This window comes from Vulpes lagopus, chromosome 23, assembly GCF_018345385.1.
Source record: "Vulpes lagopus strain Blue_001 chromosome 23, ASM1834538v1, whole genome shotgun sequence".
In the NCBI taxonomy this organism is placed as follows: domain Eukaryota; kingdom Metazoa; phylum Chordata; class Mammalia; order Carnivora; family Canidae; genus Vulpes; species Vulpes lagopus.
In genome coordinates this window covers 56,247,105-56,271,645 of record NC_054846.1, presented here as the reverse complement: position 1 = coordinate 56,271,645, position 24,541 = coordinate 56,247,105, and the positions used below count along the sequence as shown (strand labels likewise).

General features: G+C 61.2%; 1 protein-coding gene across 1 annotated transcript in view; it reads right to left on the bottom strand.

Moving 5' to 3' along the window:
- Positions 1-2,967: 2,967 nt before the first annotated feature.
- Positions 2,968-24,541, bottom strand: part of C23H1orf94 (chromosome 23 C1orf94 homolog) — a 34,231-nt gene continuing 12,657 nt past the window's right edge. Inside the window, exons 2-7 of the mRNA XM_041737781.1 lie at positions 19,503-20,176; positions 16,517-16,777; positions 15,250-15,425; positions 10,201-10,278; positions 6,958-7,154; positions 2,968-3,043 (exon numbers count right to left, since the gene is read on the bottom strand). Coding sequence (XP_041593715.1) covers positions 2,968-3,043; positions 6,958-7,154; positions 10,201-10,278; positions 15,250-15,425; positions 16,517-16,777; positions 19,503-20,176 — 1,462 coding nt within the window. The remainder of the gene's footprint in view (positions 3,044-6,957; positions 7,155-10,200; positions 10,279-15,249; positions 15,426-16,516; positions 16,778-19,502; positions 20,177-24,541) is intronic.

Genomic DNA, 24,541 nt, shown 5'->3' with positions numbered 1-24,541 from the left:
GATATTTCCCTGTTTTTTTTGTTTTTTTTTTTTTTTTTTTTGTGTGTGTGTGTGTGTGTGTGTGTGTTTAGTACTACCCTCCCCTTATTGTTGCTATTGTGCCTAGAACTCTTGTTAGGTGGATAGCTGGTGTCCTGGACTGATCCTCTCATTTTCCCATGTTTTATCTCCTATAATCCATCCCGTGTCTTTTTTTAGTTCTCTTTTCCATGAGATCTCTCTGATGTTAGCTTCCAACTCTCTTCACTGAAAAACATCAACTATCACTGTTTTAATTTCAAAAGCACTTTCTTGTTCAGATTTTTAAAAATAAGTGTATGGCATATTGTCTTATTTTTTTTTAATGTACTATCTTATCTCCCTGAGAGTATTATGGTCCTTTTTTTTTCTTTTTTGGTTCCTTTTTTACCTTTGTTTTGATCCATTTCTTTCTTTTTGGAGTTTGTCCATTCCTGTTAAGACTCAGGTCTTTGAAAGTTGATTGGCAGCTCTTTGTAATGGACATAATCATAGGGTAATTTTCACTGGTACCCTCAAATGCCTTTGGGGCAGTTCAGTTTTTCCAGAGGACCCTCCAGACTCCTACCTCTTGGTTAAAACTTAGCGGTGCCACTGGATGTATACATGTATTTCACTTAATCCCCATTTTCAACCTGAACTCTCAGCTCCACGATCCTTATGCATGTTCTCCAAGTGTTCCCCGGCCTTCTGTCTTCTATAGAACTGCCCGTGGCCCCTCACTGTGTGGGGCCAGGATAGAAGCTACCTCTTACCTCATGGCCTCCCTTTGAACCATCTCCTTCCACGGCATCCAGCACGGGCACCTCCTGAGACCTTTAGGAGTTGGCAGGAGGAAATTGCTCCTTGTTGATCGTTCTCCTTCAGTGGGCTCGTCAGCACAATCCTCCCCTGCTCCACTGAGGCGCTTACTCTTCCTCCGTCCCGTTTCTGCCTTCGTATATAGTGGATGGGGGCGGGGGGGGGGTGCTGGCTTCTCCTAGTTTCACTGAGAAAGGAGTTTGCATAGGTTTTCTTGCTCTCCTTGCTATTTGAGGGCCAATTTTAAGAGGGACAGAAACGTCTTCACTCCATCATTGTAGAACCACAAGTCTGCATTAAGTAGACATTAAACCTATATTAAGCCCACATGATCTTTTAATCCTCTCAACTCTTAACATTACCATTAATAAAGCCTAAGTTCTCGACCCAAGGTCAGTGTTGGAAAGTGGCTTAGAACCCAGGTCTGGCCAAAGAAAAAAAAAAAATCAATGTTTTTTTCTCTTACTCTCTCCTGCCTCTGAAAAGCCTGAGATCAAGAGAAAGTAGTAAGGTATGGTCCAGCCTGGGGTTCATACCTGGAGATACAATGTGAGAAAGCCCCTCAGGAAAGAAAAGTGCTCCTGAATTTGTCAGAATCCTAGGGGACTAATGTTTCTTAGAGTCCATGGAGAGTCTAGATTGTTAGTCAGATAAAAAAATAATAAGATATACTAGAAACAGGGTCCGGCCTTAGGGGCAGGGGCTGAAGAACTTGGGGAGCATCCCAGACTTAGACCGTGGATAAAGGAAGGGGGCCTGTGTCTTAAGAGAACTTAGAAGAGAAACTAATTTCCAGGTTCCCAGGAGAGGCCAGTGAGGCCAATGGCCTCATGATGTGAGGGCAGGAGAAAGGCTCTCGTGGGCACGGAGCCACAGCCTGTCCTGGGACATCAGGGATTTCCAGCCCCCAGCCTGTCACTGCTACCAGGATCGGACTCAGCCAGGGTAGGTGGTGAGCCGTCACATAACTAATCAGATCGGCAATAGAGCAACTTAGAACTGATAGTGTCGGTCTATCTTTTCTGTGCATAGCTCATTTTTTCCCCCCAAGAGTAGGTCCTTACAGTAACCTGTTTAATTTGAACTTGTTGGAGTCTGCTGAAGGATGGCACACGGGTGTCGCTTCCCGGACCACCCTGGTCAGTGATGGCTGGCGGGACCACCTTGGGGAGAGCCACTCTGGCTTTGTCCCGGCTCCGGGCAGCTGCAGGGGTACAGGGGAGTTCAGTACATGCGCGGTCCCCACCGAGGCGACTCCTGTCCCCAGATTTGTGTCCTCCACGCATGTGGTCAGGAGGCTCCCAACGCCCTTAGTCAAGTCGCTGGTAAAAGCTGATCGAGATGGATGCGTGAGCAGTGCCAGCTCATGTGGCTTGGAGGCTGGCCCGGAGCTGGGCACCGGCGCACTGTCCCTACCGGGGTCTACCACAGGCACGCTTACTTCCGGAATGGATTTCCAGGTCACGTTTCCCCATCTCACATGCAAGAGAGGCTTTTCCTGTAAAACAACCGCCTGAGGAGGGTGCTCTGCTCAGTCTGCTCCTAAGATGCATGAACCCGGAGGTTGAGAAACGAGTGGGGAGAGAGCAGCTCTCACAGGAGAGAGCAGCTCAGCCCTGGCGGTTATGGCCTTCCCCCCCCACCCGGCCCGGGGGCTCATATTTAGACAGCAGCGCCACGAGGGCTCCAGCCCGTGGTCTCCTGTCACGTCCTGGGTCAACGCTGTATGTCGTGCGTGGGGAAATGAGCAGTGAAGATGACACAAAGCGTGACAAAAATACACAGGCACATTCTGTTTCAAGCAGCTCACACTTTTATCATAAAATACAAACTTTCTAAAATTAAGCGTCTTACTTCTATTTTACCAACAACAACAGAAACAAAAGTCACTCATGTCAGCTAAATACAGGTGCATATGTGGTCAAGCAGGGGGCGGGGGTACGGATGCGAGGGAGGCGTGTGTGTGGGGTGCGGGGTGTGTGACACAGGTGGTCAAGAGATGAGCCCGGTCTTGCCGTTTTCTGTCTGTGACACGGTCGGAACTTTGGTTTTCCAAACCCCCGGCCACGCAATTACAGAACCCGGAGTTCCAGAGCCCTCAGCCCCGATCTGAGGGCTAAGGTAAGAGGAGGGAGGAGAGAAGATCATCTAAAAGTTTATGCCATTCCCACTGGAGGAAAAATAGGGGCTGTTCACCAGGGGCCCGCCAGCCGTTGAGCCGAACCTGGAAGAGAAAGAAGACGGACCTCATGACGGGACTCCTGGGGTTGGCGGAGATATTGGGAGAAGTGTGTTGTCTTATGGCTGTCGGGGACCGGGAAGGCTGTGACAGGTTTGGAGGCTAAATGCTCAGCATCATTAAAAAAAAGTTTTGGTTCTGGGAAAATAAAATACTGCAAGGATACAATTGGAGGACAATTAAGAGCTTCCAGGGCCACTTCCTTAGATCCGGGAGGGCCTAGCGGGCTGCAGGGACTGCCTCCTTGGGCCCAGCGCTGTCCCCATCTCCAGGACTGCACAACAGGGGGCCTGTCTGCACCTGAGCACCTCCCCGGCCCTTTGACCTGCCCGGGAAGACCCGTGTGTCCCCCAGGGGGTCCGCAGCATCACGGGACTCAGGGTCGGGTCCCAGGGTGAGCCCCAGAGTCTGCACGGTCCCGGGGCTGCCTGTCCCCTTATGGGTGCCAAGCTGAACCCGGTTCCCTATTTTAGCACCTGAGCCCAAGCACCCTGACCCCTGCCAGGCCCCCCAGGGAACGTATTTGAGCGGCGCACCTTCCCGCGGGGAAAGATGACACCCGCCCACCCCCACTCTGCCTGGGTTCCAGGGCTGCTCACGCCTCAGGGGGGCCCCAACGGCGGCTCCCCCATGACCCGGCCTGACCTTGCCCCATGGGACCAGCTACTCGCACAGCCCTACAGGGATATCGTCCTGTCCTGTCCGCAGGGGAGCCAGGCTCTATACACACCGCAGCAGGGCACCCGGCCACACGGAGTCTGACCCCGGGGTTCTCGGGCCTTCCTGCGGCTGGTGCGCAAAGCAGGAGACAGTCTAAATTAATGAAAGAAAAAAGAAAAAAAAGGGGGGGGAGAGGGCGGGGGAGGGAAGAAGCGATGGGAACAAACCGGCGCCCTGAGGGGCTGGGGCAAGCTGGGCTTCGGGTTAGTTTGATTCGCTTTTCATTAAGTAAATCCCAAGAGAGCGGAGACGATATCTGCCCGGTTTGCAGCCCGGGACCTGGCACGAGGAGGGGCCTCTGCTGGCGCCCCCCTCCTCGCCCCCACCCCTTCCTCCCTCTGCCCCAAGCTCACACTCAAAGGAACTGATGGAGACTCAGGTCGGGCCAGGACGCCCCGGATTCTGTGCTGGTTTATGAAACAAAAACTGGAACCCGCAGCTCAGCCTAATAACCATCGGTAATGAATCACTGGGGACACGCCTGACCGCTGATGCCACGTCCCCACGCAGCCAGGCCACCCGGCAGGGGGGTGGGGGAGATGCCCTGGGGGCTCACCTGCCCGGGGCCTGGTCTGCACATGACACTCGCCAGAGTGTCGGAGGGAGCCGGGGGTCCTGGGGGCGAGGGGCATCAGGGAGGGCTTCCTGGAGGAAGAGCACCAGCGCCCTGGCCTGGGGCATGGTCCCCGGCAGCAGCCTCCCCACTGGCACTGCCTGTGCCACTAGGACCTGTGCTCCTTTCACCCTCGAGCTTGTTATGTGTGGGAGGTAACTGCGTGGTAATGGATGGGGCAGGGAGGGGGGAAGGTGAGTGGGAAGGGAGGGGGTACGGAGGGGCGGGGGAGAGGCGAGGGAGGGAAGGGGACAGGAGGAGCGAGGGGGGAAGGAGGGGAGAGGAGGGATGGGAGAGGAGAAGGGGGAGGGAGGGGAGAGGAGGAGGAGGGGGAGGGAGGGGAGAGGAGGAGGGGGAGGGAGGGGAGAGGAGGAGCTAGAGGGAGTGGGGGAGGAGGGAATAGGGGGGGCAAGGTGGGTATGGGAGCCGGGGTAGGGGGTAAGGAGGGGTAGAGGGTAAGGAGGGGTAGGGGGGCCGCCTCATCCCCGGAGCCCTGCTCCTCCCGCCAGCCTCTCCCCTGCCCCTGCCCGTCGCCCCACCACGCCATCCCTGATGCCCTCGTCCCCCCAATGGCCTTGCGTGCTTCCCCCAGCCCTGCTCCCCCCACATTCTCCAGGAAATGCCTCCTCCTCTGCCCCCCGTGCCCTACCCCCCTACAGCAGCCGGTCCGGCCTGCGCCCCTGCCCGAGCCCCGCTCCTGGTGCAGACTCCGTGCAGGCCACCTCACCTCCACCCGGGGAAGTTTCACCAGTTCCCCAGGGCCTGGCCCGAAGCCTGGCCGTGCCCCCCAGGCCCTGCTGCCCCGCAGCCACTCCCCCCCTCCAGCTCCCACCTCGGGGCCACTGCCCTGATGCACAGCGCCCCTATGTATGCTGTCGCTTCATTCAAACCCGGCTCGGGAGGTGGCCCTCCCTCATTCTCTGTCCTCCCCTCCCCCGGCCCCTGCCTGCCTTTCCTGCTGCCTTATTGCTCCCCGTGAAGGAGACAAGGAAGGACTTTTGCCTCGCTCCTTTCTTCCCTCCAGGAAGCGCTGCCCACGACCAGTCATGCTTTTGGGGGACTCGGGCCTGCGCCGAGCCCCTTCCCTGGCGTCCCCAGCCCCTTCGGCCACTGCCCACCCTGCCAACTACGCCCCCCCCATGGCACCATCCTCCAGCGCCCAGCGCCTCCGCCCGCAGCCAGGGCCCAGGTGGGGACCCTCCTCCCCTCCTTCCCCACGGTGGTGCTCGTCCTGCACCAGGCTGCAGGCCCCGGGCCTCCCAGTCAGAGCCTTTAACACCCAAACCCAACCTCCCTTTCTAATCCTATTTTCCACCTTTTTTAGGGGTAAATCAAATACTTCAAGCACGCACCTCTGCTGCCCCGGCCTCATGTGTCCGTCCGTGTGAGGGCTGCACCCCCCTCCCCTCCTCCCACGGCTGCTCCCTGGGGCCTTGCGGGCCCACACACCCCCCCACAGCAGGTCGTGCAACCGCCCTGGGCCCCAGGATGCTCCCCACATCTCAGCCACTCAGACTCCGAAGGGAGGAAACTCGTCCTCGTCCGCTGTGGGTCCCCTGCAGGCTACATTCCCATCAACCACAGGACCCGACACAGAGCTTGGGGGGCAGGGGGTGCAGATGACATGCACCCTCGTCTGTGGTAGGAGAAGCAGAAAAGATGGGGAGGGAGGAAGGAGGGAGGAAAAAGAGAAAAGGAGAAGGAAAATGGGCTGTGGATTTGGGGCTCAGGTGAGGCCACCGACCCCACCCCAGGAACATTTCCCAGGCACTTTGGCAATGAAGCCATCTGAGGGCCCCGATGGGTAAGAAACCCGTTCACCTGTGTCTCCCTCAGCTCTTCCCAAGCATCCCGACCACAGAAACCTCTCGCTAATGTGTCATCCTTTTATAAGACGCAGGACTGAGAGGGTGAGGGTCTGGGGGCGCCCAGGGGGCACCACAGCAGGGGTCTGTGCAGGGACGTGGAAGGCTGGGGACCGACGTCCCTAATCCCAGCAGTGGAGTTTCCCAAGCTCAGACGCGCCTCCCCAGGGTGTGTGGGGACTGGGGTCCCCAGGGGGACCTCAGGCCCCACCCTCCTCCCAGCCTCAAATATGAGCTGAAGGTTTGCAGGTGCAAGTGGGCGACCGCCAGTCCTTTCATTTAGGACAACAGCCGTCGTGGAAAGTGTGTGTCGAGGTTTGCATCACCTGCGAAGCCCTGCCCCTGCCGCCGGGCCTGCTACACCCTCCGCAGGACGTGGGGGCAACTGGCCTGCGAGGGAGCTCAGGGTCCCCCGCGCCGCGGGGAGCCCAGCAAACGGGCCTCGGCAGATGGGTCCTGCTCCACTGCCGGCCCCGCTGCAGGCCGAGTGCCCACGTCCACGGCTGCGTGGCTAGGATCCCGTGGGCCTGCGGCCCTGAGCAGCCTGGCCTGCGCACCAGCTCCCTCCGGCGCCCACAGGGCCGGGGACAGGCCAGGGCTCCTCCCTCCCCAGGACCCTGCAACTCGAGAACCAGCTCCCCTCCCAGCCCTGCAGCTTCCCACGAACAGAGGTGCGCCCGAGGAGGGGGCTGAGGACTCACCCATACGCCTGGGGGACCACGTACTGTGGCCCGTCTCCCGCCATCGGGGAAGGGTCGCGGGGATGGCTGCACAGCTTTGGAGGTGTCCTCTGAGGGTGCGGGTAGCCGGGCTGGACGAAGGGGATGTAGCTCAGCAGGGGGGCGTAGGGAGAGCGGAACACCTGCTGTCCCACCTGCTGTGGGCTGTACGGCGTCACCTGCAGGTCACAGACGAGAGGGGCCGCGTCCACCAGAGCCCGCTGCTTCCGAACCTCCAGGGCCTCGCTCGGACCCCAGCCTTAACCCCGGCACGGCGGGTGTGCGGGAGGCCCCACGAGGACTGTGGCGAAGCCCAAGCCTCCCCCCTGCGCCTGGCTGCCAAGGTGCCCAGGTCACCCGGGCCTCAGTTTCCCCGTTGGCAGGAGGGCGAACACTCCCTCCGCGGCACGGACACCGAGTCGGCCGACAGCAGCCTGATGAACAGCAAATGGACTTTATTTCCATTCTCTGCGCTGCCCTCCCCTCCCCACCCCATCCCCTGCCAATAGCTGCCCCTGAGAGCCCTCGTTCATTTTTACCTAAAAAAAAAAAAAAAAAAAAAAAAAAAAAAAGGCCTGTTGATATTTCTACGGCCCTGGCTTCGACCTCGGGGCGTCTGGGACAGGGTGGCTCCGCGGGGATGTTGGCACCCAGCCCCCCAGTACATGGGCCACCACCCGCCCGCGGCGACTTGCGGCCACTTGAGCTGCGCCTGCCGCGAAGGGCGAGGAGCTGAAGGTGCACGCTCACTGTAACTGGTGTGGGTTGAGGTGGCCGCCCGGGGCCGGCGGCAGCGTCGTGCAGCAGGATCCAGGCTCCGTAGAGCTCAGCACCCCCCCACCCGCCCCCCGGATCCGACCTCCACCAAGAGCCGGGGCCCCAGCGGTCTCATCGAGCGTTGTCTTCTCGGCCCTGGGACGGGGCCTGGCCCACAGCAGCTGCTCCATAAACATGCGTTAAATGAAGGAGCGCAAGACAAAAAAGAGGGGAGAGGGCAAAGAAGAGGCCACTCGGGGTCCGCTCGAATCCCTGCAATGATGGGGAGCTCGTTACGTTGCAGGCACTGTATTCTACGGACGTCAGAAGACCCTCTCCTGTACGGGGTGACGTCCGTCCTCCCGCACGCTGAAGGGAGCTGCAGTCAAAGCGAGGGAAACTTCTGGACGTCGTCTTTAAAAGCAAGAGTCCAGCATCCAAGCCGCCCGGGGACCCAGCACAGCAACAGCCCTCTCTCACCCTGCGGATCCTTCTCTAATTTAAAAAAAAAAAAAAAAAAAAAAAAAAGGATCGCAAAGGCTGGGGCTTCCGGAGGGCTCAGGCCGTGCCAGGCCCGTGCGGCTTCTCTCCTTCCAGTCCCAGAGCTTGGGCGGCAGGAGCACGACGGAGGAGGTGGCTCAGGAGCTCGGACCTTGCAGGTAAGCACTCCACGGGCTCCACAGGCGTGACTCGCAGTCGGACCCCTAAGGCCCACGCGGACCCGGGGCCTGTGTGCTTGCTCCCGCTGAGCCCCCTCCTACACCAGGCTGCAGGTAGGACTCACGGATGCTGGACGTGGGCCCCCAAACGCCCAAGATGACACGCGGACCGTGACAAAGAGCCAAGAACTCACAGAGAGAGGCCAGGATGCCCTCCCCCCGGGGACAGGTGCCTTGGCGGACGTGCAGGGAGGCCCCCCCGGGTCTCCTGGGAGTGGGACGGTCCAAGGCCTGCACAGGGGGATGCCTGGGGGCTCCCGCGGGCCTCCTGGGGGACATGTCCCCAACCGCACACAGCGGGTGAACCCCGTGACACAGCGCGCACAGCTCTGGAATCATCTCCAGGATGCGCTTCGCCGGCAACGGCAGTGACAGAGCCGCGTGCCCGGAAAGCCACATTCGTGTAAAGTGTGTGTAGATAGATTCGGCCGGAAGGACCCTGCGGGAACCGGCGACAGGACCACCTCTCCGGGGTGGTTTGTCTCTGTTTGGAACCAAGGGCCTCCAGCGCTTTCTCAGACAGACGCGGGCACCTGCGTGGGGCTGTCGGCCCCCCCCTTCCCCGAGCCGGGGTCACTCTCTGTGGGCCAGGTAGGGGTGCCCGCTGAGGCTCCCCGGGCCAGGCTGGGCCTCAGCTCTGCGCTCCCCGAGGACGCAGAGCCCCCACTGTGACACGAGCAGCCCCGGGCCTCCGGGCTCTTCTCTGCTTTCTGGAACATTCCAACACAGCTCAGGTCAGAGGTGCGGTTTGCTCCCTGCCGGGCAGGAAGAAGCCCCCAGACGGTGAGTCTGAGTGTGGGGGTCTGTCCACCCGCGGTGGAGCCACGCTGGCTGGGGTCCCACAGCCGGACCTGAGGCCACCCCCCATCCTGCAGTTTCCGAGCTGGAGTCCACTGCTGGACGTGGGTGGGGGGCACTCGGCCGAGCAGCCCACAGACAAGACGCGCGTGCGATCAAGTCTCAGTTGCAGATGAACCAGCCAGTAATTTGATTTTTATTGCGCTTCTGGCCCGGGCGCTACTTGGGGCCCACATGCACCGGGACTGCCTCTGCGGCCTGCCTGTGACTTCGGTGTGACCAGACGGCTTGTATTTGAATGACACGCTGACGGGAAAGGGGGTGACTCTGCAGCCAGCCGCAGCTGGGCCACACCGTGCGGCTTTCCTGGGCCACGGAAGGTGGGTGCCGGTTGCCAGGCGCTAGCCCCAAGCCCAGGCCCCAGCAGCAGGCGCTCTGCTCCCCCCCCCACACACACACACACTCCTGTCTACATGGCAGGAGCAACAGCTGCCGTGGGTCCAGCAAGCTCCCCGAGGGGGGGACACATGACACAGCCTCGAACCCAATACCAGCCCAGCACAACCAGCCCAGGGAGCTGTGGCTGAAAACCTCTCATTTATTATTGGAAGTCCCTGAGACGCCGAGGCCGCCGGTGGCCACCGCACAAGCTGGCTCCTACGGTGACTCGGTGACCCTGACAAGGCCTCCATCTCCCTGGGCCCCGTGCCGTGAGCGCCAAGCCGCCCCCTAGGGGGGCTGGGACGTTCGCGTGGGTGGAGCCCCGACACGGGTGGGCACGGGGGCGGGGGGGCTCCAAGGGGCAGCCGCGAGCCCCAGGGATGCCGTCGATGGGGGGCCCAGGGCAGGCGGCGAGCACGGAGAGTGGCCCGCGGGCCCGTCGCAGGACACAGTGCCCTCTGGGCGCAAGGTCGTGTGGAGCTGGGCAGGGCTGGGGACGCGGCCTACTCACCTGCCTGGAGGAGCAGCCCAGCGGGGGCTGCGGGGGCTGCTGACAGGGCATCCTGGCTGCGCGCGGTGGGTACAGGCCCTGCGGAGAGAGGCGCGCTCAGCACGGCCGGCACCACGCCGCTCCAGGGCCCGCGGCCGGGGCAGGGGGACAGCTGCACGCTGGGCAAGCACGGCTCGGGCCCGAGGCCCGCGGAGCAGCTCCCACAGCCGCGGGGCGGAGCCTTCTCTGTGCCCCCCCCCCCCACCTCGAGAGTCCCAGCTCTGCCCTCTGGGAGGCCCGTCACCTCAGGAAGGCCCCTCGCATCTCTGCGCCTCTCTCCCCGCGGCTACAGATTTACCTGCGTCCCCACCGTGAGGCCCGCGAAGGGGCGAGTTCTGTAGACCTAAGGGCCTTGCCCCAAACTCCATCCTGCCCCATGACGTGGTCGTCAATGCACATCTGTGTGTGTGTGTGTGCACGGGATTGTGGGTCTCCATCCACGTGCTTGTAAGCACGTCGGCACGGGCGCTCCCAGGTGTCCACAGCTCCATGCCCAGGCGTGCACACCCACCCTGGGCTGTACCTCCTGACGAGCCCAGGCAGGAAGGTAGAGGAGTCTGCGTGTCCCCAGGGCCCCAAGCAGCTCCCGGCGTGGAGTCAGGATCTTGCTAATGATCCCACTGCTCCCCCACTCTAGGCGCCGGCCGCCACGGAGCCAGATGGGAAGTCGCTCTTCTGGTCAGCGCTCCATGCAGGGTGGCCACGGGCCCCCGTGTGCACACACACCCGCTCTGGGGGCTGGGGACAGATCACAGCCCTGCCGGCCAGGGCGGCCTCCAACTGCCAACCCACAGTTTCCCCCGAGGATGCAGCCCAAAGTGCCCCTCGGGCCTGTGTGTGTCTCTGGAAGATTCTGAATCCAGAGACGCTGCCCCCAAGATGCTGGGCTCAGCTTGTGCCACTCACCAAAGTGCTGACGGCGGACACTGTGCCCCTGGGGCTTCCTCAGGGCCCTCGGGCTCCTTGGAGAAGCCACAGCATCCCTGCAGGGTGCCCCCCTCCCCCCTCCATCCCAGAACCTCCCCTTGCTCGCTGCACCCTGGCCGCTCACACGGCCCTCGGTCGGGCGGCTCCTACGTCCGGCAGCCAGAGCACCTGCGGCCAGGGCACCCCCCACAACACCTGCAGCCTGGCCCCTGCATGCCCCTCCTCATGCCTCAGCCGGAGCCTGGACATTGAAGTGGGACACAGGGCTCGGTCCTGGCTGGCCCGGCACACGACCTGCTCCCACGTGGGGTCCGCGTACCCGTCTCCCTGCCCATCAGCTGGGGCTGCGCTGCGAGGCCAGCTCCCCAGGCCCCCGGCCTCCGTGGGACACAAACAGCCGCCACCCCTGCTCCCTCCGGGCCGACTATCACACGCGCAGCACATTCTGGTGCTCAGGACATTTCCGGTTGCTCAAGTTGCAATTCTGTGATTCTGTAAAATCATAGGCACGGGCAGGTAAACATTCATTCTTCTTTTTTTTTTTTTTTGCCTGAGGTCAACGCCTCTTTCCAGCTTCCCTCCTTGGCCGGGCGCCACGCTCCTCCAGGCCCAGCGGCCCTGCCACCTTGGGGGCTACTTGGCGCTGCAGACTTAGTCTTCCGTGGCTCCACGTCACTCCACAGGGGAGCTCTGAGTAAATTGGATTTGGGCCCTCATCTTTATTCCTGATGCCACACATGAAAAGGGGCAAGGAGCAACTGCTCCCTGTTTCTCCTGTCTGCTCAAGGTCTGCAGAGCTCCCTGACCCCGTTTCCTAGGAAGATCAGGGTTGAATGATAATAAAAACCAATGTCTGCATCCTACTTTAGGTTGCTCAAAGGCCTTTCTCACCCACGGACTCCATTAGCCTTACAGCCGAGTCAGGTAGAGGCTGCTGCTGATTGTTATGAGCCCATTTCACAGGTGAGGAAACCAGGGCTCGGGGCATTTAGCGGACTTCGGCTTGCCCACGGCCACACAGCTTGAAAGCAGTGGATTTCTGTAAGGCCAGGTCTGCCAATTCCAAAACCTGCCTTCTTCTTATTGTGTCAGGCCTCCCAATGAGCCATCCCGAAGCTGGATGATGAAATCACTAGACGCTGGGAGGAGGTAAACTGCCCTGGTCTCCATCACAGCCCGGGAGGTGTCAGGGGGCAGCCTTTGTGCCCAGATACATTGAAGCCTCACTCCCTCTGCAAAGCCAAGTCACAAGCTGTGGACGGAGCCATCGTGAACGGCTTCACACGCTGAGCCCCGAGCACACCGAGAGTGGATCGGTTCACACTGCACAAAATCCTACACTCGCTTCTCTTCCAGAGGTGGGGTGCACGCAGCACCCGGCTCTGATCTGCACCCAACGAGCACCGGGCGCTGAGCGTCCTCTCCGAACGCCCTCACCTGGCCAGTGCCCGGCCTGTGGCCAGGGCGGAGCCAAGGTTCTTAAAATTGCTTAAGCGAATGAGTCAACACGTGCATAAGAAGAAGGGACGTGTCGGCGGCTAGGAGGTGAATAAAGGACCGAAGAGCAAAGGGGCAGACGCAGAAACACAGGAGCAAGGAGTGTGAGAGGAGAGGGTGGCAAATGGACGAGGGCACTTCTCTGAGGACCCGGGTAAGAGCGGGACAGATTCGGGACGGACGCGCTCCGGCCTCCCCGTCTGCCCGTCAGGCTTCCTTACAGCCCCTCGGGGAGGCTTTCCGTCCTGCAGAAGGTGAGGGAGGGCGCTCGTCCTTTTTAGCAAACAAACTAACAAAAAGGCTTGGAACAAAACATGAGAGGGAGAGAGAGGGAGTCTCTGCTCAACTCCCTTAGCTTCTGTTTACGCTCCCGGATGGCTAAGTCTGGTGGATCAGCTCAGAGAGGCTCTGTATGGGGTCGAGAAGATCCACCCTCTGCGCACGGGGCTTCTGGGCTGCAGGCTTTGCCACCCGGTTGTAGAAGAGGAGGTGACCCAGGGCCCCCAGAACAGCGGCAGGGGCAGGAACACAGAGGAGCGACTGTGGATTGCAGGTGTATTGTCTTCTCCAGGCCTTGCCGGGCCAGCAGGGCAGCAGGCTCCCGAGGACCCGGCTGTACAGGTTGGGGTGTCCGGCCCGCACACCTGTGTGCCATTCTGGAGAGGAGCCGGGGCAGAGGCCAGGGGACCCCAGATGCTGAGCCCCCCTCTCCTGGAGAAACAGAACACCACCCGAAGGGCCTGCTGAAGCCATTGAGTTGGACTAAGGCTTAAACCAGAGTGGACGTTGATTTGATTTTTTTCCCCTCCTTCCGCCCAGCAGGAGGCAGCTCGTAAGGGAGACCGACTTTAAATAGACAAACTATAGAAACTCGGTTTTCCTGCATAAGGAAGCTCCGTGAGTAGAATTTCCAGCCCTGCTACTCGTGTTTCACCATCCCTTTGTGTCTGGTCACGGATGCCCCCGGAGCGTAGAGCCCAAGGCTGAGAATGTGCACTGAGACCAGCTAAGGCTCCTCAGCTGCTATTACATCTGAAATAAGGTGGCCACGTAGTTTGGCATCCGCACCAGGACGCCGGACGGTGAAAGGGGGGGTGCTTTTGATAATTATGCTGGGATAAAAACTAAACTGGGACTGTCCTGACTGCTCTAGGACACACATCATCCAACTCTAAAGGAAGTCCTAGCAGGTGGATCAGAAATGAGGACAAGGCCATCAGCCTACGCTGGGAGCCCAAGGACCAGCTGTCACCCTGCGCCGGGAGTCCAAGGAACAGACACCACCCTGTGCTGGGAGCCCAGGGAGCCCAAGGGCCAGCCATCACCCTGTGCTGGGGGCCCAAGACCAGCCATTGCCCTGTACCAGGAGCCCAAACAAGCCATCACCCTGTGCCAGGAGCCCAGGGAGCCTAAGGGTCAGCCATCACCCTGTGCCAGGAGCCCAAAGAGCAGCCATCGCCCTGTGCTGGGAGCCCAGGGAGCCCAAAGACCACCATCACCCTGTTCCTGGAGCCTAAGCAGCCCAAGAACCAGCCCTTGCTCTGTTCCTGGAGCCCAAGGACCACCCATCACCCTATGCCGGGAGCCCAAGGAGCAGCCATCACCCTGTGCCAGGAGCCCAAGCAGCCCAAGAACCAGCCCTTGCTCTGTTCCTAGAGCCCAAGGACCACCCATCACCCTGTTCCCAGAGCCCAAGGACCACCCATCACCCTATGCCCAGAGCCCAAGGACCAGCCATTGCCCTGTGCCAGGAACCCAAGGAACAGCCATCACCCTATACCGGGAGCCCAAGGAGCAGCCATCACTCTGTGCTAGCAGCCCAGGGAGCCCAAGAACCACCATCACCCTGTTCCTGGAGCCCAAGGACCACCCGTCACCCTATGCCCAGAGCCCAAGGACCAGCATTGCCCTGTGCTGGGACCCCAAGGAGCAGCCATCGCCCTGTGCTGGGAGCCCAGGAGCCCAAGGACCACCATCACCCTGTTCCCGGAGCCGAAGGACCACCCGTCACCCTATGCCAGGAGCCCAAGGAGCAGCCATCACCCTGTGTCGGGAGCCCAAGGAGCAGCCATCACCCTGTGTCGGGAGCCCAAGGAGCAGCCATCACCCTGTGTCGGGAGCCCAGGGAGCCCAAGAACCACTATCACCCTGTTCCCAGAGCCCAAGGACCACCCATCACCGGAGCCCAAGGACCAGCCATTGCCCTGTGCTGGGAGCCCAAGGAGCAGCCATCACTCTGTGCCAAGAGCCCAGGGAGCCCAAGGACCACCTACCACCCTGTTCCTGGAGCCCAAGGACCACCCATCACCGGAGCCCAAGGACCAGCCATCGCCCTGTGCCAGGAGCAGATCTGGAATACACAGCACAGTTTTGCTGGCTTTCAGACAACGGAAAATTCAAGAGTGCGTGTGTGTGCCTGCCCACGTGCCCGTGTGTAAAGCACATAGCTGATCTGACGTGGCCATGGTGAAGAAAACAGGCAGTCTGAGCCTCTTTGTGATTTCGGCGCCCTGCAGGGCATACTCCTGGGTGGCTGGGAGCTGGGAGCTGGGAGCTGGGATCCAGGCCCGGGACCCACTCACTCACCTGATACTGTGGGAAGGCAGAGTGATTTGTGAACACGGGCGGAGGCGGGTAGCTCAGGTTGAGCCAGAGCGGCTGGTTCAGGGTGGCTGAGGTCAGGGCCGTGGCAAAGCGTGGGGTGAAAACGTTCCCTGTATACTTGAGGTTGCTCTTGTCGGCCACGGTCCCCGGCGGGTTAACTGTGAGTCACAGGAGGGGTAGAATGTTTTAGGGACTGCGGAAGGGAGAGGCCAGCGCCCCCCGCCCCGCCCCCTGTGCCGTGACTACCCCGGGATTCATGTTCTCAGATGTCAGGTCTTTGAGCTCCAAAAGGGTTCTTCAAAGTTTGGGTGGCTTTCCCACTACGGGAAAACATCGTTAGCACACACCTGGCCAATTGGGAAGAGGTGCGAGTCCCTGCGTGGCCTGGCTGGGAGTGCTTTCTCCATCCCTCACTAGGACAGGAGGCGGCTTAGCAAGGGACAACCATAAACCAGGTGGCCAGGGCCACAGCTGACCTACGTGGAAAACCAGATTCTTCTCTGTGCTTTATGAAAATCCAGTTCTTTAGCAATAACTGCTGTGCCTTTGGGATCCGCTCCTACCAAATTATTAAAGCACCCCCTGCGGACATTTACGCGGCAACACTGAGGCTCTTGCACCGACTAGTCTGTCTATACTGGCTGTATATATATATATATATATATATATATTTTTTTTTTTTTTAAATCTTAAACATTATATAATTGACATAGCGTGACCCCCACATTAGTCTGAATGAAGGTTTGGCTGAGTTGTCCTGGGAGATGAATCCTAGATGCTCTCCCCGTGTAGTACGCCCCGTGGGCTCACAGAGTCAGAGATGGGATCTCAATTTCCCCTTTTTTTTTGGGTGGTGGGGGAAGGACGTTTGAACGGAACACTCGTAGGGAGAGAAAGCAGGGCCATTGAATCATATTAGGGTAGAAGTCATGTGAAGCGTGGATTTCCCTGTTGTTCGAGCAATCTGGGGCGCTGCTGTGGACCTGGCTCAGGGCCGTACTCAAGCTGACCGCCAAGGACACCCATGGGGCCCCGAAAGCCACCTGCATCTCTCTAGCACTTGCATTCCTGATACGGGATGTGGGATAAAGTCAATTCCCCGATTTCGTGAGTCGGAGGATGTCATCGGGGAAACCCTGTGAGCTGCCCGTGGCTGAGGCAGCCATTTGGAGGCAAAGCCATCACGAGCCCGTGAGAGTTTCTGGAATCCCTTCCCCTACAGACTCTCCCCCGGGCAGGGTCAGCTTACGTTTCAGCTCCAGTCCGTCCACCTCCACTTTGCTGCGAAGCTTTAGCGGCCCGCTTGGGTTCTTGGCGACCCCAAGAAACTCATAGAGCAGGTTCTTCTCGGCAGGCCACATGGACTTCTTGGCCGGCAGGGCCACGGACACGGAGCCCCCGGGGTCATTGTAGCCCTCCTCGCCGCAGGTGTCCTTCCGGGTCTGGGGCCACTGACTGAGAAAGAGGCTCTCTCGAACCTTTGTCGGCTCCTTGGTGCCAGGGTTCCATTCTACATCAGGGGGAAACTGAGTCAACGGCTCTGGGAGGCCACGTGCTAAATGTGGGGAGCACTTTCTTGTAGACAAAGTGATAGGTCCTCCCTGGAACACACCTGGGGCTCCAACCACTCTGGGGTCTCCCTCCAGTCCAAGCCAGGCCTAGTGTCCTCACTGAAGCTCTTTGAAGACCACTGCCCATTGCAGTCTTCCCCTCCCACCCACGTGAACCCACTCACCCACCCATCCACCCATCATACCTGGACCCACCACTCATCCATCGTACCTGGACCCACCCACCTGTCCATCGTACCTGGACCCACGACCCATCCATCATACCTGGACCCACGACCCATCCATCGTACCTGGACCCACCCACCTGTCCATCGTACCTGGATCCACGACCCATCCATCATACCTGGACCCACGACCCATCCATCATACCTGGACCCACCCACCTGTCCATCGTACCTGGACCCATGACCCATCCATCATACCTGGACCCACCCACCTACCCATCCATCCATTGTACCTGGACCCACCCACCCACCCACCCATCCATCCATCCATCCATTGTACCTGGACGGACCCACCCACCCATCGTACCTGGACCCACCCACCTGTCCATCATACCTGGACCCACAACCCGTCCATCATACCTGGACCCACCCATCCATCATACCTGGACACACCATTCATCCATTGTACCTGGACCCACCCACCTGTCCATCATACCTGGACCCACCCATCCATATCCCCCCATCCATCTATCCATCCTCCCTTCCTTCCATCCAAACTTCTTTCCTCCCAATTACCTTTGTTTTCATCTCTCTTCCTTCCTTCCCTCTTCCTCCTTCCCCTTTGCCCTGCTTTCTTTCCTTGCTACCTTTCCCCCTGTCCATCCACAGGGCCAAGCTTGGGAATGCAGAGCTGCCTCCAGGGCACCCCTCCCCACTCCTCCGTGGGGGGACCTGTGCGCCTATAGAGCACGTGGCCTCACTGAGGTCCGGCCCCGCACCACGGACACGACTCCTGCTTCGTCGCTTACGGGGGATCCAGCCCGGTCGCCAGTGCCAGGCCCTGACCTGAGTCCTGAGGACACTGTGATGAGTCAGAGCCAGACTCAGCCCTGCAGGAGCTCACAACAAGAAGGGAGAGAGAGACAGACCCAGAAATAGCTCCAGGACAAGGCAGATGGGGACCGCGAGGTGACAGAGGGACACAGTGGGAGAAGACGGTGGCTGGGGCGGCTTCTATCTGAGAGGGTCAGAGGGTTTCCAGAAGGAAGTGGGCCTACAGTGAGGCCCTATATCCGGGAGTACGGGGAGATGGCGCGGGGGCGCTGGCGTCGCAGGCACAGCAAGGCCTGTGCTCACGGTGTGCGTGGTCGGGCCAGGCCTGGGGCTCTCTCCAGACAGATGGAGTGGCCCCGGGTGCGAGGGCACCACCTGGACCCCCCAGAACCCCCCCTCAGCCGTGATTTTTTACCTCGATTTCCCTTTGAGCAAAGGGACTCATTCTTCAAACTGAATGAACTATGGGCGGGATCGCGTTCATGTGGGTCTGTTTCGAGGAAGGACCCCTTGCCCCCTCTCAGCCTGGAGGCTTTGCAGGTGTCCCCGGGCCTTGGCTGGGAAGCGCCCTGGGTCACTCCGTGGCGGCTGGACCCTGCTGGGCGTGGGTCTGCTCCCACCCGCTGTTGCCCCAGCGAAGCCCAGGGGTCCCACCGCTGGGTCTGGACGGGACTGGGCCGGGCCTCCATACACCAGCAGCACAGGACCGACTGCGCCAGCCCCCGCCAGTTCAGACGACAACGACATTTTTAGCAAAACATGTCCTGAGAGTCTCTTGCAAGAGCGTCTCTGGTTGCTGAGTTTAGCCCACAGCCGGGGCGCTGGAACGACGGTGGCCGCTAATTATAGCCCTTCCCCCGGGACCCACACACCTGCAGGCGCTCGCGCACCTCCTGCCGCCCGGAACACTCCTGCCACTCACGCACCCCAAAGCTCCGTTTCCCGGCGCCCGTGACACAGACGGACACACAGACACGTGCACACGCTCCGGCCTTGTCGTCGCCCCGCCTCACGGGACGGACACCCCCACACCCACATTGCCTCTTACAAACACTCACACTTGGAAAGCTCCCTCGGCCGCACGTCTACACAGACACACACGGGGTGGGACGGGGGGAGGAGGAGGTGGCGGGAACGTCCCTTGTGGGCACAGCTCCCAAGAGCCCTCTGGGTGCCAGAGGCCATCCGGGGACCTGGAGTCCGGCCAGTGTCCCTGAGCTCTGATGCCTCGGCCTCCCCACCACGTTCAGCCATCCCCTCAAGGTCATGGGTCGAGCCCTCCCCACCCAGCGCTGCATCATCTGTCCACGCTCCTCCATCCGTCTGCCCTGGGGCCGTCCAGTCTGAGCGGCTGGGTCAGGACGGGCACCCAACACGCGGAGCCTAGGAGCGGGGTTCCTGGGGCACCCTGGGGTGGGGCCTGGGCTCTTGGGAGCCCCGGGGAGCCCGTCCTGGGCTGCACGCCAGGGCCTGGCACCTTCACCCCCAGAGCCCGGACAGAGGACACGTCCCCTGTCCAAGCATGCGGGGCTCAAGGTCCCTGTGTTTGCTCCCCAGGCTGCCCGCCCCCCGCACCCATCATGGGGCCAGCACTCCCCTCGGCACGCAGACGCTGTGCACCTGTGCACCTGTGCACCTGTGCTGCCTCCCCGCGGGCCCCACTCACCCACGAACGGACGCCCCTCCGTGGCCGCGTCAGCCTCGGGCTGGGAGCAGATCTTGGCAAACACTGGGAGCTGCCTCTTCTGAGCGGGGAGCTCGGGGAGCTTGTCAGGGGTTGCGGACAGGGGGGCCGGCGGGGGCGGAAGCAGCAGGAGCGGGCCGAGCGCCAGGGCGTCCCTGGGCCCCGGGCCACCGAGCGTGCCGTTCTGCAGGAAGCCCTCCTTGATGGCCCTCGTGTGCTCCTGCACCGCCCCGGTGTCGGGGGCCTGGCTGGCGGCCGACGGCTTCAGTGGGAGCTGCGCCAGGAGCCTGCCGACCTCCGAGTTGGGGGCCCGCGGCACGCGACCCCCCGCGTCCGCCCCCTTGACGTTCTTGACCTTGGCAACGCGCAGAATGCCCGTCACCGTGGACACGACCGAGTCACAGTCCGGCCGGCCGCTGAGGACAGACACGGCCACCTTAGGCTCCTGGAGCGTGTCGCCGGCCGCGATGGGGGCTCCCGAACCCTCGGTGCTGCCTGTCCCCCGGAGAGGCACGGGCAGGCGGGGAGCCGGCCGTTGGGGCCCCGCGGGTGGCAGGCTCTCTGTGACGAGGATGAGGTGCTCCTGGGTCAGGCTCAAGAACTCCTGCTCCACCAACAGGGAGATCTCGTCCTTGCCATGGTGGGGCTCCGGGGCTCTGCAAACAGGTCAGAGAGGGGCGGCTGGAGCGCGGGCTCACTGGGGTGGCTCCCCGGTGGGGCCCGGGCCCCCAGAAGGTGACAGGGAAGGCACATCGCCGCCCGGGGACAGAGGCCTAGTGCTTTCTCGGGGAGGAGCCAGCCGGGCAGTGGGTTCCGAAGGCCTGCAAACACCAAGCCTGCCCCGGGAGCCCCAATCCAGGAAGCAGGACTTCGGGGTCCCCCCCAGGGAGCCTTCCTTTTAGCTCACCACCCCCCCACCATGTGGAAGGGCAGCCCCATAGGGGTCAGGAGGGAGCCTGCAGCTCTGAGCACGAAGGCCGAGCCCGAGGAGCCCCAGGCCCACGGCCGAGGCTGGGAGACTCGGGGAGGGCCCTGCACGCCCCTGGGCAGGCGCCTGTCTCCTCATCCGCTTAACAGCAATAGTTCAGCTGCAGGTGTGCCCAGCACGTGGGGCGGGGTCAGCACGGAGTAAGAGATCCCGGGTGTCTACACCTGTGTCAGCCGGGCTGCAGCCTGGAGTTCACATCATGGCCCTGTCCCCGCCTAGTGCGGCCCCTGACCAGACCTCGGCCTCTGGCAGAGCCCCAGCATCTCCCCGGCCCACGACCAGCTTCCACCTGCACCCCAAGCCCCAGGCCCCCATTGGACCCCTAATGGTCAACACCAGCCTGGTGGGGCTGTTGGACCCACGAAGCCTGGGCTCCTGCTGCCCGGCTCCCACCAGGTGTGGGAGAGGAAGGCAGCCCTGCTGGCCTGGCCCAGGGCCCAGCTGCCCCACGGGCGGCATCAGCAAGGGGTGCCTTCAGCCCGGCACTGCCACGAGGACCTGGCCCCATCCTCTCTGCTGTCGGTGTAGATGAGGCGGTCTACGAGGAGCCTTCTGGAAGCTGCTCCATGCCCCCCCCGGGGGGGGGCACCGAGGCCCATGGAGAAGGCGCTGGGTGAGAATGGAGGTGCCCATGGGGAGGCCCAGGGTGCACTCCCACCTCGGTCCTTCCCCATGCTGCCCCCCCCATGTGGAAGCCCACACCCGCCCCCCCCTCCCCGCACACGGGAACAAGCGTGCACACGCGGGGGTGGGTCTGGGGCCATCCCGGACGCGGAGAGAAGGCACAGGCCTCGTCCCAGGGGCTTCCAGCAGCGCCAGTCTCCCCCCAGCTGTGGGATCCTCAGAGGCCCAGGGTCCCGGGAAAGCAGCTGGGAGGCCAGGGCTCCCGGGAAACACGGGGACAGGCCTGGCACTGGCCTCACGCCTAAACAGCCCGCGCCCCCTCATCGCCGGCCCCGCATTGCAGCCGCAGGGTCGGGAAGAAGCAGACCCCAGCCAACCAGACCAGGGCCCCGGGGCCCCAGCACCCACTTCGTGTCTGGGCCTCCCCAGCCACGGGAAGGCACTGGAAGCACCGTGTAACCCGGTGTGAGGCTGTGGGGAGGCTCCCTGGGGGTGCCTCTCCTCCCGCCTCCCCTGCTCCCAGCCCTCTCCGTCCCACGTCTAGACGGCAGCTATAAATAGGACCCACTCTCACGCGCTGTCCCTGCCGACAGAATAAAGGGGAGCCCCCCCTTGTTGCTTGTCCTCCTCCACCTCCTCCTCCAAGGGAGCAGGTGAGGCTCAGGCCACAGACGCCGGCGCGGGAAGCATCAGGTTTGGACTCGTCCCTCTACAAAAACACGTGCAAAGCGAACCGTGTACCAATAGGTTTTTTTTTTTTTTTTTTTTTTTTTAGGGAGACCCACTACAATTATATCCACCTCAGGACATCGTGGTCGCGTTATTGTGGTTTATACGCAGATAACAGCAACAGCAAGATGAGTCCTTATCTCTTGGACGTACATGCGAGTGTGCATGAGAGTTGCTGCAGGGGGAAGACGTGGGGCGCGGATGGGGCAACAGGCCGGACGCCGACCACCACTGGGACTGCGTGTTGACAAGTACGCGGGCTCATCGCCGACAGTTCGCTCTACTTCAGGCTATGGTTTTGCTTTTTTTTTTTTTTTTTTTTGCATTTTTTTGTGTTTGTTTTGTTGTTTTTTTTAAATACAGACGTTACGCGGTAGCTGCGCACGGAAACCGTGTCGCCGCGGAAACTGCAAGGACAGGTCCAGGCGGATTCTAAAAGACCCTCAGGACCCCGGGGTCCCTGTATCCAAAACCACCCATGGGCGGTTCCTTGTCAGCGTGGGAGACCGTCCAACCCCATCCCTGACCCGGGGCGCAGCAGACACTGAGCGGGAATCCCTGTTCTTACTGCTCCGGATGCATCCCTGCGTCCCAGAGACTGCCGTTCCCAGAGAGGTAGGTGAAGCGGCAAGGACAGAGGGTCCCCGGGGCCCAGGGCGCCCGGCCCTCCCTCCGGCCAGCCTCTGCAGCCCCCTCTTGCCCTTGCATCGCTCATGAATGCAAGGGGAAGAATCTAGGCACCCCAGCACACGCCGTCCCTCATCCTCTCCACACCTCCGGGCAGTGGACGCCCTTATCCCCAGGTACAGGCGGGCAACACAAGCCTGGAGGAGGCTCGAGAGCCTGTCGCCTAGAGATCAGGGGGAGGCGGGGGGAGGCAGGTGGGCCCAGCTGCCTTCACCACCTCCTCCAACCCCACCCGGCTTCCTTTCCAGGACTAACCGCTCCCTGGCCCCTGGCTGGGCTCCGTTCTGCAATTTGAACGCAGGCGGGGCCGTTGCTGGCCCCATCCCATCACCCCATCCCATCACCCCAGGCTCTGGAGGCCCGTCCTGGTGAATCCCGAGCTGTCATCCGCAGCATCAGCTCCGCATCGGCTGCACATCCCATGAGCGCATCTTCTGGATCATCCTCCAATTTAAGGACAGAAATGTCGAAAGGAACGAGCCCAGGCCTGAGCTTTGGAGATGCTGCCAGAGTCCCCACCCCCAAACACACACACACACACACACACACACACACACACACACACACGGGGTCGGCCTGGCCGTCATCCTACATCCACGCTCTGGGGAATGAATCAGTCCAGTCGCTATCAGCCCACGCCCTCTTCTCCAACGACAGCCTCCATCAAGCACCTCACCACAGTCAAGACTCCTCGCCATGCACGGACATCAAGGGTGTCCCTACCTGCCTGCCGCCGCCCCACCCGCCAGACAACCAGATTCCTTTGTCCTTGTCTGTTCTAGAGAACCGCACGCCTGCAGAGTCAGGGCGTCCTCAGGACTCACATCAATCCATCCATCGCTCTGCTGAAGCCCTCGGGTGGACTCTGACTACGCGCAGGGTACAAATCCAGGCTCCGTTCTGACCGTCGGGGTGGTAGGCAAAGTGGCCCCGTCGCCCCTCCTGCTTTGACCCCGTCCATCATCCAAGCCATGTAGGCCTGAAAAATACTCCTTGGCGTAGTAGGCCAGGGTCATTCCCGCCCCAGGGGCTTTGCGTCTCCTACAGAATGCGAGATGGTCCCCTGACTGCTTCTCATCATTCGGGCCTCAGTTCACATGTCTGACTCCCAAACTAGCCTTTTCTGCCTGTTTTTGACGGGCACCCCCCCCCCCCCCGTCCCTGCTAGGCATGCCGAGCCCCACAAGTCTGCTTCCCCTCCTCGGCCGTGAGCCATCGCAGCACCTTTCTCCCCACGACAGCAGCGCCTCCCCGACGGCCGGGGCTCTACTGCTCAGCACAGAGCCCAGGGTTCAGGGCAGGGCCCGGCATGTGGCTCCAGCCCAGGTGGGCCCATCGAGTCCATGAGAGCAGAGGCTCACGAAGCCGTCTTCCCGGCGTGGTCTGCCTGTCGCGTCATGGCATGGAGGGCTCTGTTGCCTGAGGCTGCTCAGCTCCGCTCCTTCCCCCGGCTGCAAACTGGCCCCGCTTCCGCTTCCCGGCTCCCGCCTGAGGCCTGGCACTGCCTGGGTCAGACGATACCTGCATCGCCTGCCAGAGGAGCTCCCCAGCTCTGCACAGCGGGCTCCATGTGGAGCCCGCCCGACCTTCTCAACCCCCCCGGGGGGCTCCCAGCAAGATGCTTTTGTTCTTCCTACGACTTCACCAGGTTCCATGTCTGCTCCCCTGCGTTTCCTGGAATCTGCCTTTTATTCTCTCTTCCTAAGAAGTTTTGCAGATCCTGGCGCCTCTCCCATGCTATTTGCTTTCTCCTTTGAGTTGGTTAAAAAAAAGAACAACAACAAAAAAAAAACCACCGTAAAATCTGCCACAGTGAATCATTCAGGAGGTTTACCCCAGCTCCCAGACGCAGACAAAGGAAGAGGCCGGGATGGGTGCTGTGACCACAGCGGCTGCCCCCACCTCCAGGAGTGACAGGTGCCCCACGGCCACTCCGGACGCGAGCGCTGCGCTTGGTTTCTGCATTTGCCGCGGACGAGGTCGTGTAAAAATA